Source organism: Dipodomys ordii, unplaced genomic scaffold (genome assembly GCF_000151885.1).
Source record: "Dipodomys ordii isolate 6190 unplaced genomic scaffold, Dord_2.0 Scaffold25, whole genome shotgun sequence".
Lineage (NCBI taxonomy): Eukaryota > Metazoa > Chordata > Mammalia > Rodentia > Heteromyidae > Dipodomys > Dipodomys ordii.
In genome coordinates, this window is record NW_012267241.1 from 9,830,569 (window position 1) to 9,844,415 (window position 13,847).

Below are 13,847 nucleotides of genomic sequence, written 5' to 3' on the forward strand. Positions count from 1 at the left end.
TTTGTGTTGTTCTGACCAGGAAAGAGGAGTTTGCTCAGAGCTTACTATAAGATCTTACTGCAAGATCCAGCACCTTCCTAATTTTTCAATGATCAAATATCTTCATTACAAAAATAAATGAATATTTATCTATGAATTTTATGAAGACTCTGGATTTTACCAGAGTTTATGTTTAATTTCATTTTCAGATTACTGTGTAAGTTAATTCAGATCCCCACAGATAGCCAAATCTGATGGTGAAAAGCAAGGCTACTCTTCAGAAACAACAGTGGTGGGATCTCAGACTCCGGAATCTGATTGCACAGGTCTTGTGGGTATCCAGGGCATCCGTAGGTTTATGTAGCACATTAGTTTGAGATCCCTGCTGTGGGGAATGGAGTCCGAACACAAGACGAGCTGGAAATCCACGCTCATTGATGTGAGAGGAATTTGTTTTAATTTGTTTTAATGTCAATAATGAATGATATCTCCCAAATCCTGAAACTGCTATGGTAAAGAAAGCCTGGTGCAAATTAACCAATTGTAAAGATTTTCTGTTTATTTTTATGACTTACTCAGGCCTTTTAGCCTGACAAAATAATGTGGAAAAGTGTAATGGTGAAGAAAACCCAGTTTGGCGATCACCAAATGTACTTTGATGTGATTGCACTGGACATACTATCTATCATTCACATAAACTAAACCTTGAAGGCAGAAAGAAAATGTTAATAAAACTACATCCAACCTTTATAAAAGTGACCATAAACAATATCCCAGGAGCTTATCCTTTTTCTCCCCAATCTCAACTTCTTCCTTGTTCTGAAGGTATGCTTTTATCACAAAGGCTGTTACTTTTCTGCTAAGAATTCTTGGAAAGAAGCATTATATCTTATGAAGATAACATTTTCATCTCACTTTAATTTCCTGGTTAAGATGATGTAATAAAGCATCATGAAAAAGCTTTACAACATAGTCTTGGTATAAAACCAAACTGAGGACCATGCCAATTCTATGCGGCTCTTGTATTATATTTGCTGCCTACTAGGAAAAAATATTCAATGTTCCTTAAATTGTGTTTATAGACCAGGATCATTGTTCAAAATGAGGTCTAGTCATTGTTGGTGCAATAACTGTCATACTAGAAATTAAATTTAACTACATTCAATCAAACCAAGCATTTATTAAGACTATTATTTTCAAAGTATTATACCAAGAATTGTGAAACTAATAAAAGAATGTAAATGAAAAGGAAGATCTAAATATTAACTAATTTCTCCTTTCTAGGGTTTAACTTTGTAAAGGATCTATTTACTAACTTTAGAAGCAGGTGGATCTAATATCTAAGCTCACCCCTAGTGAGTCATCCTATACGGTCTCCACTCATAGATTTAATAGCCAGACTTTTATAACTATTGTGATTCCCTCACAATATGGAGATGAAGGTGACATTTTTGAAAAACCTCAGAAATGCCAAAGTTGAGAAAGTTCAAGATCTTTTAAGAAGAAAACAGAGTTTTGGGATGTCAAGCACTACGGTATACCTAGATGACAATTACAAATATTTTTCAAAGTTGGCTTTCAGTGCTATTTTATTCATTTAAATAGGCACTGAAGCATACACTACCACTAAAGCTTTTTGCTTGTTCGGCAGCTCATTTCATTTTGTTCACTGTAAGTATCTATTGAACGCTTAAGCCAGGCACTGTGGACACACCACTATTTGAGACACACATTGCTCTTGCCTTAGAGGATCCCAAATTTAAACTGAGAAAGACAAAGTGCATGTCAGAATGTAATACATACTCTAAGAAAAAGAAAGACGAACAATAGTACAAGGAAGATAACATAGAGAGGCTCTGAGAATACTTTCTTTCCAAATATCTATTCTTATTAGTGGTACTAAGGATTTTACTTGCTAGACAAGTGTTCTACCACTTGAGCCATGCCCCCAATATTTTTGTTTTAAATTTAATTTTCAGATGGGTTTCACAGTTTTGTCCCAGCTAACCTTGCAGCTCATTCCTTTCTACTTTTGTCTTCCAAGTAGCTGGGATGCCAGGTGTGAACCACTTATCTATCCTTGATGCTGGCACTTCAGTTCCTTGTGGTTGTGGGACTGAGGTCTGCATTGATTTGCTGACTGTTGGCGAGACATCTTCCACCATTTAGAGATTGGATGTATGGGTACCATGATCTTCAAGCCAGCCTAGTCAAATCAAGTTGGACACTCAAATTTCCAACCCTTTCTTCAGATCTAAAAGGGCTCTTAAGGTCAGGTAAGCCCCTTCCAGATAATCTATTTTTAGGTCTAAACCACAATGAATTCACAGTCCAGAGGACTTTGAATGGAATGCCCCAAGGCTAGGATATCTTGAGACCATTTTAGACTGTCATTTAGGTACAGGTGTTTTAATCAGCAAAGATAGATCTTTATGTAGAAAGCATAACTGCTGAGACTTTGTAATTGATTCAGTTTGAAGTAGCACAAGAGTTCAAAGACAGCCAAGGATTCATGACTTGGGCATGAGCATAGGTCACGTACCAGGAACAAACACTCTAAGAAAGGTCTCTTTGAACAAACCTTCCACCATTCTATTACAACTTCTAAATCACTTTTGCTCTAATCTTCAACAGGTGAGAATAATATATTAGAAATGAACATTTCAGTATTGCCCCAGAGGTATATTGAAAGAAATTCATGTTTATTTACATTTACATTCTGTAAGAGAAATATGCAAACAGAAAAGATTTCTGAAGGCTTGTTTTTCTCCTTGTGGTCTACAATGATGCTTCACACACAGTGAAATGCTTGTTCTCTACTTGTTCAGTAATTAAATACACGGATTATTGCTAAAAAGTCACAAGTGTTCAAAAAGCTCAGTGCAACATGACCTAGGTGATATGGGGAGGAGGGTGGAGGGTGACATTTTGGATAGAGCAACCTTTCACATCCCTGTCCTCTTGGTTATCTTCTGTTTTCTCTCAGTAAGCCCTTGGAGCCCGGGGATCTGCCCCTGGGAAGGCAGGCTGTGGGAAAATCACCTTCTGGATGTCCTTCTGGGTCACTCATGCAAGCTCCCAGGAACAGGGCCTGACAGGCCAAGGGAAGTTTGAGGATCCCTGCATTGCTTGGCATTGGAGAAGCAGACCATGCCTTCATCTGGGTACATCCCTCTTTCATACATGACTAGGGTATTTAAAGGTGACGCTCTTACCTCACCAGGAGAGGGAAGTTGCTTCTGAAACAGAAGCAAAGGGAGCTATTGTCTGTTACATCCAGGTCCTTTGACACAAGGCTCTGGTCCACAGGTTAACCTGTGGCAGACATAGCTGGTGACATTTGCTAAAATTAAAAGTACCAAGAAGAAAACAAACACTGGCCCCTTTCAGATCTTACAAATAAATAGACTTAAAAATCATAGCTTCTCTTTACCAGATGTTTACAGGGAAAACAATTTTGCCATAGGTCCAGGGAGCCTGGGTGAAGAGTTTTTCCACTGCCATCACACCCAAGTATCATTAATAGGTTTGTTTATGTGCTGTCACCACCAGTTTTCCCCACAGGGAGTTTTGGGGAACATTGTATTCTAGTGTAATGTACTTTTCTTTATTCTAAATAAGTGTCTAGAATGACTCAACAGCAAGAATGGAAATACGTATCAAAAATATTTGCAATAATACCAAAGATGTTGGGAGACATTGGGAGCTGACAGTAAAGCTCAAAGGTCATCTTGACCCCTGTGCTCGCTTAAAGGCACGTACAAGGAACTGGCTCAGTTAAAAGACACCAGGTGCCCAGGATTGCTTTGCTATGTCTGCAGAGTTTGTTTTAAATTTTCCTTGTTTTTCTGGACTATAGTAGAATGGCCTGAGTGTGGGGGCCCATGAGGATGTACCGTGCCGCATATGTAGAACTCCCAATACCCAGGCGGCTCCCATGTTCTGAAGAGGACGACCTTATGAGATACTGACTTTTATATACGCCCAGGAACTAATTGAACTGCTTTGGACATTTCTAACTGTGGTGGGGCTGATGTTTATTACTGTGCTAGGTGGGGATGTGAGGTAACTGGGACAGGCTCTTGGATCATGCACAAGGGCCCTCCCTATCCTTGTCTGGCGAATCTCGCCCCCCAGACTTGCCTCGAACCCCCTGCATGGCCAATGCTGTCCTTACCGATGTAATCCTGTTAAAGTAACCTTACAGAGGAGGGAAAAGGATAACTAACTGGGAGGTGGGTCTGCCATTAAAACAAAAAAGGGGGAATCTGTGGAGCACATGGGCAGCAAAGATGGCGCTGAAAGGGAGTTGAGTGGGCAGAGCCCGATTTGCTTTTCCTTCAGTGCGTAACCAGCCCTTAGGTGTATGATAGGGTGTGACCTTGACAGTGATTGGTTCCTCTTCCTCCCCTCCCATGCCACCCACTCTTTTTGCTTTAAAAGGTGCTTGCTCTGTGTAATTAAACCAGTTTCCTGCTTGACTTGACTCCCCGCTGCATCTGATTGTCTCCTAGGCTGAGGGAGGCGGGGGAACGGGCTAGTGGCCGCACTTACCTTTCCTTGGACCCATCCGTCTGTCCATCTTTCATGGGATGGACGAAGACCCGACAAAAGAGAAAACCTTGCTCAAAGGGTTAGCCATCTGCTTCTTGTGTCTCTCCCTGTTCTTCTTTTTAAGGCTATTAGAATGTCCTTCTTTCTCTTCTCAACACATTTTGGTTTTGTTTCTCTTGACTGAGGGTTTTTTTTTAAACTGAAACTTTATTATTTACATTCAAGGTTTTATACATTGTTATGTGGAAAATAAGAACTGTCTGTGTTCTTGCTACTGTGGTAGGTAAGCTCTAAGATGTCTTCCCAAGATTCCTGGCACGCAATGTCATGTACCTTCTCCCAGCTAGTCACACACTAATAATGGTACTCTTGTGAAGGAATTTTGCATAGGAAATACTGGTCCCAAATCAGGATACTTTGCAATAAAGAGAAGATCTGGATAGGCCTTGTACAAACCTGTTTATCAAGCATGGGTTTGTGTGGACCAGTCCCAGAAGGAGACATGTATACTATAGCTGGTATGAAAGAAGAAACAAACACTAATTTTCTACCCAGCCCATGTGTCCAGAAATCCCAGGAGCTCTGAGAACTGAAAGTCATCCTCAGCTGACAGCCAGCAAGGCATCAGGGACATCAATCCTATGACTGCAGGATGTGAATTCTACCACTAACCAGTATACAGGGAGGGGAGCATCCTCCACATGAGAACCAGGAACCCATCCAGCTCTTTGATTTCAGCTAGCTGTGATGGGTGCCAACTGATTGTGTGTCAGCAGAACACTTCCCAACCCCCACAAACTTAGCACTGAGCCTGGTTGTTGTGGCTAAGATGTACTGGGATACTAGCTTGAATAAAGGTGAGGAATATCAGTTCACAACTGAAAAAGTCTCTCTAATTTTCTCTTCTACAGCATAAGATAGCTCACTTAGCTGGTGAGTCTACCACATTCATTCCTTCATAGAAGAATCTTCACTAGGAACTACTAGATACATGGCACTCACTTGCATTCATTTAATAGTGATAGAGTCACTGGTAAAAATGGTAACCTATCTTTTAAAATTATATTTTGACAGCAGTGGGGTTTTAACCCAAGTCCTTGTTCTGGCTAAGCAAACACTACAACTTGACACACCCCAATATTTTTTTTTCTTGGCTCTACTTTTTTTTCAGACAAAGTCTCACACTTTTACCCTGACTGACTACAGACTATGACCCTACTACTTGCAGCTTCTAGAGTAGCTACAAGTACAGGTGTGCACTACTACCAGCTTTTTTTAACTGAGCAGTGGGCCTCATTAATATTTTGCCCAGATGGACTAAAATTATGATCCTCTTATTGGTACTTTTCAAATAGCTGAAATTACAGTCACAGGTACTATACCTGGCCTTGCATTCTTTGGTTCACAAAAATATTCTGAAAGAAGTTCGGAGACATTAACAGAAATCAAACCATACATCTAACTTAAATTATTTCCTGATAATAGATACTTGGAAAAACTGATAGGAACATTTAATACTTTTTTTTATTAGAGGAAAGATATTTTGAGAAACTCTGAAAGCCAAATACAATTCTCAGGTTTTTCCATTTTAAAGAAAAATTTAATTATTATGATTGACAGAAAAAAAATTCAAACTGTGACCAGAACAACTAAAAGATGAGCAATATGAGGCACAAAATATCTCCTTGCCTCCTTAGTCTTGTAATTACTAAACAACAGTCATTAGCAGCTAATTCTGTCTTATTTTTCCTAATGGTTTTTGTTGTTTGTGAACTCAAAGCTGTATTTCTTTGACTTCAAAGTAATTTCTGGAATAAAAAATTGCTGACATTGCAGGGTAGCTGGATCATTAAGCTTGTCAGTGATGACCATAGAAATCACGTTCCTGTGAGGAGCAGGTACTTGTTTAAAATACAGTCTGAGCTGTCATTTCACACATGCCTGTCTAGAGAGTTGAGGGTGCTTATTTTTGTGGGAATTTAACAATAATCTTGAAACTAAAGAGAAGGATTTCACTAGAAAGGAGGATTAGAGATACTGTATTCTCCATGCTCTCTCATTCCTTCTAGAAAATAACATAGCTAGCTTGGTGTCCCCTAATCTTGAGAGGCCTTCATTCCCATATTCTATCAGGGCAAGTTCTGATAATGTCATGGGTTAGAGGGTAGAAAAGAGAATAAGGAAGAATAATTAGAGGAAGAACTGATTTGGAAAAAAATCTTTATGGAGGAAAAGTGGAGGGGTGGGGAGTCTTGCCTAAAGAGGATGGGGCTCTTATAGCTCTTGTTTTATAGCAGGGGGTTGGCAGGTACATCTTGTTTGCATATGCTCTTCTGGCTGATGATGTATGCATGAATAGGAAAGGAGATGTGCTGAGCAGCAAAATTTTGCATTTCAGGTAGGGTTGTCCAGTACCTTCCATGGACCACGCAAGTGACCCTATAAGATCTATATCAGATTAGGGGACCAAAAGATGTTGAGAAGTGCTGCTGGGACTCTGGCTGTTTTTAATCCAGTTTAAAATAACCTTCCCCTCCCCCATCTACCCTAATACATCACAAATTTAATTTAGTCTTACAAGGATAGCCTTTTCTTGAAAGCCTATAAACTCAAAGTCTACCTTGGAATAGGCCATGTATCTTCTATGTCTTCGTCTGAGTTATGGATTCAACAACAGCAAGAATCCAAATAGGACCACAAAGGGAGCTCTGTGGTTACTACAAAAGGCCTGCCTACCACCACATTGGATGAGCCATTATTCATTACACAGTAAATGGTCATGATATTGTGTAATCCAAGCCGGTTTAGACCTCACAATATTCCTGCCTTAGTCTCTGGAATGTTGAAATATGTGTGCTGCCATATCCAGGTACCTAGGCTCACGGGCTTAAAACACTGGCATCTGGCTTCCTTCTACCATTAAATACTTGAGGTCCAAAGAAGCATGGTGTGAAAGTAAATATGCTCAAGAACAAGGCCATCTTCCCATGTGATAAACAGTTTAGCATGAGTGTTTGTGAGTTTCCCAAAGAAACGCAACTTGCTTTGTTGGCCCCAGGAGTCACTGCTTTGGGAATTACCTGCTCCTTATTAGCTATAAACAATAAACCTCTTTGTTCTTTCATATCATGGTGGTGCTAATGGGTTTTGTACTCACCTAAGAGGCAATCTCATTTTGTTCTGTTGCAAACACACCTGCAAAAACATTACCTAAAATTTGATTCTTCTTTTGTTGTAGAGTAAAAGTTCATTGTAAGGTACCATAATTCAGTATGACTTAAGTCTTATTACAGAGTGAAATTACCTTCCTCTGGGAAGAGACTTAGGTTCAATATTAGCTAATGTGTGTCACCCGTGACACACATGAAATATGGCTGCTGCTTTGACCGCTGTGGATTATGAGAGTCATAATCAATGGTGTCACCATTTTACAAGTAACTGTGAACATCTCAACAGTTATAGTTATTGTCAGTATGGATAACTCAGAGAACACAAGTAATATTTCATCCTTCAATCAAGGTAGAAACAATTTTTAAAAAGAGGCTTAATTTTAGAAGAACAATTAAATCATGCAAGTTTTGCTAGAACATTCTATCTTTCCTCATCCTAAAATAAATGAAGTCTATAAGGTGGTACTTCGTAATGAACGTAAAGCTCTTTTTTTTTCTTAGTGTGCTAATTATTTAAGTTCCAGGGAAGTCCTCTCATCTACCCATTCTTCCAATTAGGACATTATCTCCCAGGTATTCCCAAACTTATTGCTAAATTTCTACATAGGTTTATCAGTGTTTTTAAAAGTCCCTCTACCCAGTGTAAACATACAGCTTACTACTGCACTAACTTTGGCTCCTAACATAGTGCCAAACATAAAGCAGGAGTTTATTATATGCAGATTACATTAGGAGGGAGATGAAAGAGCATCAGGAGGAGCTACTGGACAGAAATGGCAAATCTCTTTTTACCTGGAATAGACTGTTTTCCAAGTAGCTTGGTGTGATTATGACATAATGCCGGGTGCAGGATAGGAATGGGACCAGAAGGGAATAGGGAGCAGAAAAAGAGGTGAGATAGAGGAATGGATCAAGAAAATGTGGTATATATACACAATGGAATTCTATGCCTCCATCAGAAAGAATGACATTACCCCATTTGTTAGGAAATGGAAAAACTTGGAAAAAATTATATTAAGTGAAGTAAGCCAGGCCCAAAGAAACATAGGTCCCATGGTTTCCCTTATTTGCAATATCTAGTATATGTATGAGTCAAGCGGAAAAGGTCAGATAATGTGATGTCAGGAAAATGACCCTTAGATATGTATTTTAATGTTTTTTTCTGTCATGCATGTGTTTCTAACGCATTTATAAGATTATCTCTTTGTTGCTTTGTATGTCCCTCCCCCACAGTATAACCCCTGCTTTCACTATATTTGATGTCAGTATAACTTGTGGAGGAGATGGGGAAAAACCAGTTGTTTAAGGATACAGGTGGACCTGTTGCAACAATGAGAAGTACAAGTTGTCATGTCCAAAACGAGCTTTACAACGTCGGTGCGGGGGGGGGGGAAGGGGGGGAAGGAGAAGGATTGGGATTGGGGGGGAGGGGGGAGGCTGGGAAGGAGGCTGCAATGCTTGGTAAGAAATGTACGCATTATCCTGCCCATGTAATTGTAACCCCTCTGTACAGTATGTTCACAAATAAAATAAAATAAAATTAAATATAAAAAAAAGAAAAAGAGGTGAGAAAATGACAGTGGGCCTTTGTAAGAGACGAAGGAGTAAGATGAGGTCCACAGGATGCCAGAGCACAAGTTAGAGAAAATGGTGGATGTACTTTGCAATGTCTGCAGGGTTGACAATCACTATTCATCTCTTTCTCTTGTCTTCTCTTCTTCCTTCCTTCCTTCCTCCTCCCTCTCTCTCTGTTTCTTGTTTGTTTATTCCCCCTTACCATATTATTCTTTTAGTCTTTTTTGAAATCCCCATCTCTATTGAAAGGAGAATATGCAAGAATATGCAACGCTTCAGTGAAACAGAACTCTCATCCACCCCTTCTCCCTCTGCTTCCAAATTTGGAAGGCCACTTGAGTGGGAAAAAAAGTGGGAGATCCATCATTTGTCATTGCTAAAAACATAAAGTACTTTGTTGTTGTTGTTGTTCTAATAAAAGTGATGAGATTGAGGGGGAAGAGGAAGCATTTCTTCTTGAGGACATTTTTCTTGTCCCCCCACCCCCAAAACCAGCAGTTAAAAGAGTCTTATCAGGCTCATTAAGGCCCACGGCTGTGCCTACAGCTGTAGCTCCTTCAACTGTAGTGCTTTTCTTTGATCGATTAGTTATTCATTTATTTGTTCGTCCTGGGGCCTGAACTCTGGGCCTGGGCGCTGTCCCTCAGCTCTTCAGTTCAAGGTGAGCACTCTACCACTTGAGCCACAGCATCACTTCTGGCTTTTTCTGCTTATGTGGTGCTGAGAAATCAAACCCAGGCTTCACGTATGCAAGACAATCACTCTACCACTGAGCCACCTTCCCAGCCCCAGGCTCTGCTTTATTTTTTAGATGGTGTTAACCTCCTGTGAATGGTCAAAACAATAGTTGAAGTTTCAATATACGTTGTTTTTCTTCATCCTCTTCTACCCCAAACATCAATCCTATGCTTAGGCCTTAGGAATGGATAGCAACTAGACTGTAGACGCTGCTGTAGACTCTGGCTGGGTGAGCATGAGTCTAATTTCCATGCCAGGTTTTCAAGAACTGTGTGTGTATAACATTATGGTTTTCATTTTCACTTTTTATCTAACACTAGGAAATGAGAATGATTATTATTTTTTACTAGCAGTGCATTTTCACAAGAGAAACAAGTATACACATAAACTATGATGCAATATTTTTTTCCAATAGAAAATGGATGGGGCCATATGATTGGAGTGTTCCTGCTAACATTATCCTCACCTCTGGTCTTTAGCTCTACCCAGCCCAAGCTCCTCCTTAACCTAGAGTTCACCCCAAGACCTACCTGCTCACTTACTTCACTACTACCCTAGAGCTAACCACCTGGATGGGGACAGACTCCATATTGCTCTCTCTCCAGGTGGAGATATGGCTCCTCTAATAAACCTTATAATAATCTTTCTCCTGTGCCTGCCTGCCTCTGTGTGGTCCCCTGGGAAGGTATTCATGGATCCTAACAGTACACCCAGCAAGAAATATAAAGCTCCTAAATGATTATTGATCTAGCTTGCTACATGTATTTTACATTTTTGGGAGCAAGCTGAATTAAGTTCCTCTGTTTTTTCTATCACTCTTGTCCTAGGTCAACAAATGGAGTTAATGCTAATTAATTTGGCTAATATTATAATTTCATAAGGAAGCTTAAGTGTTTTCCCAAAGCTGGTAACTGTTTTGTTGTACCTGTAAAAGAAATGCACATTTTTAAGGAGAACCTAATGTTTAATAAAATTCTTGGAAACTAATTTTATGGAATTGCAATTGTAATACTAATAGAGAGAAGAGGGAAAGACTCTATCTGTGTTAGATACCATTCCAACAGGATTATGTACCTACATCCAGAGGCTCATCCATTTTTATATGTTGGAATTTGTGAGTTACTCAGATCTAAGGATTAGCAACAGTCTTTGTACTATCTTGTCTCATATTACCCTTCTGATTGTTGGATAAACATATTTTTTATTATCCCTTGCTAGTAAACTTGGTTTTAATAAATGTACTAACAAATGTAAAGTATAGAATTCATAAAGGTAATTAGCCCCAACAACTGGCATACTTACAATTGCATTTCTTCTGCACAAATCTCAGCTTACATGCTGTTCTGTAGGTGGAGAGCCGGATGCGATCCAGATCTTGAGCCCCTAGTGGAAGAAAGAGTATACATATGGTATGCCATGTGTGTGGAAAGGAATTTATAATGTTTGTAAATAAGACAACTGCAGATAGAATCCATGTGTTTGTTTTTCTCTTAGTTAAAATACAAATATTTGTTGAAGACTTGAAAAGGTCCATCCTACGTTCCTTAGGGTCAAGGGGGATAAAAGAACATATACATCCAACATTGGAGATCAGATTGTTGACCATGTTCATGGACATGGGCTCATAGCCTCAACTTTGTGGTTTCTGACACATCCAAGAGTAATCTGCTCAAGCTGGGACTTAAACAGCTTGATGATACCAGATACTATCATCAGTAAGCAGGTACTATTTGTCTTTGACATATGGCTGTTTGATACCCACACACTGCATGCTGGGCATCTTCTCTGTGACCATCACATTTAGAAGCCAATCAGTTTTCTCATTAGTATGATGGAGAAAATGATAATGGTACTTATTACACAGGATTTTTAGAGGATAAATATTGCCAGTGCACTTAGAACACTGTTTGCTACACACTAGATACTGTGTAAATGTCCATTCTTATTACAAATAACTTACAATCTCAGAGAAAGAGATGCTTCTCACAAAACAATCTGCTCTTTCTTACTCAGTGGCTCATTGTCTTCTTGGCATGGAGAGAATATTTCCCCCATATTCTTGAGCTAATTTCCTTACTCTCTCTTCCACTCAAGAATCCGGTTTGGTTCTTGAGACCTACAACATGGGGTCTGAAAGTCCCACTCAGACCAAAGTCTCTCTAAAGGCTCTTCCATCATACCTGCCTAGTAGTATTTCCCCCTACTCAGAATCTCTGCTATGTGTTGTTCCCAGTGTTCCTCTTGCCTTCCTGTGGCTGGGCTAATGGCTAGATGGTATCCAAAGCATATTAGACTTTTAACAAAAGTTTGCTTTCTCTTTTAAACTATTTGTCTTTCCTAAAGCCACATTTATGCTTCATAACACATATAAAGGCATGTAGCTACAGTTTGACATGAATTACACTTTTCTATGGTGCTGTATAAAGGCTTTAGAATATAATAGAAGCAAGGCCATGAGCTGGGCTGGAAGCAATTATTCTGAGGAGGTCTAGGAAGGACTTGTGCAATGGGTCTCAGGATGAATTAGTGACCATCCCTCACTGACATTCACTGTTTCACATTCCATCCACTCTAATTACCTCTTTAGATTCACTCAAAAATACTGTCAAGAGCACTATTATTTTATGAAGATCATTACACATTCATTCTTATAGAAGTATATTACTTGACAAACGTGTACATTGGTAACGAACACTTCAAAGGCGCAAGAAAAAAGACATGCCCTGATATAATGCAGGAATTCTCTTTGATATGTTTTCAGAAACTGGGCCCTGATGACTCACATCTGCAATCCTGGCTACTCCAGAGGCCGAGATGAGGAGGATCATGGTTTAAGGCCAATCCAGGTAAAAAAAAAATTCATGAGACCCAATCTCAACCAATAAAATGGCAGGAGTGATGGTGTGCATCTCTCACTCAAGCTCAGTGAGTTAAAGGTAGGAGTAGGCCAGGCATACAAGGTATGACAACAGACCCTATTCAAAAAAATAATGAAAACACAAAAAACATGAAGCATGATCTCTATGGAAGAATACCTGCTTGGCAAGTGCAAGGTCCTGAGTTCAACCTTTAATAGGTCCTGAGTTCAACCTTTGATACCATCAAACAAAAGTTCTCAGTCAGGTATGGTGTTGAATGCTTGTCCATCTGTACAGGAGTTAGCAATGAGAGGATTCTGATTTGAGGCAAGCCCAAGGTTGGGGGAAAGTTAGCAAGACCTTATCTTAATCCCAATATGGTGGTACATGTCTGTAGTCCAGGCTATGTGGGAGGTGGAAGTGGTAGGATCATGATCCCAGGCCTGCCTGGAATTTGACAGCATTGGGGTTTGAATTTAGGGCCTCATGTTTATTCAGCTTGCACTCCATCACTTGAGCTGTGCTCCCCACCCTGCTTTTTGCTTTTCTTGTGGACACCTGTGGGTAGATGAAGTCCCATCAACATTTGTGCCTTGGCTTAGAAACCTGATCCTTTAGATCTCGGCCTCCTACGCAGCTAGGATTACAGGTGTGAGCCATCAGTGCCTGGCCTTAAGGTTTATTTTTCTTTTATGGTATTTTCCTGATTTAGCATTCTGGTAATCTTATTTAAAAGGGAAATTAGCTGACATCTTTTATTTAAAAACTGGAATTTAAATAAATGAGTAAGCAAGGGAAGTTAATAGAGGTTTTCTTTTCACATTGGGATGTTTACAATTACCCTTATATTTTGTGCATAAAAACCAATTTTAGCATAAAATCTACATCAATTAATACTTGGATTATAAGAATCCATATTTTTACCTTTCAATAAAAACTGAGCACAGCATTGTCTCGTTGTTTTGTTTTGCAG

General features: G+C 39.5%; 1 protein-coding gene across 6 annotated transcripts in view; it reads right to left on the reverse strand.

Moving 5' to 3' along the window:
• The window catches only part of Dtna (dystrobrevin, alpha), a 328,938-nt gene that overhangs the window by 105,369 nt on the left and 209,722 nt on the right, over positions 1-13,847 (reverse strand). For all 6 annotated transcript variants that reach the window (XM_013014905.1, XM_013014910.1, XM_013014907.1 and 3 more), the window contains one exon: positions 11,319-11,399. In XM_013014905.1, coding sequence (XP_012870359.1) covers positions 11,319-11,399 — 81 coding nt within the window. The remainder of the gene's footprint in view (positions 1-11,318; positions 11,400-13,847) is intronic.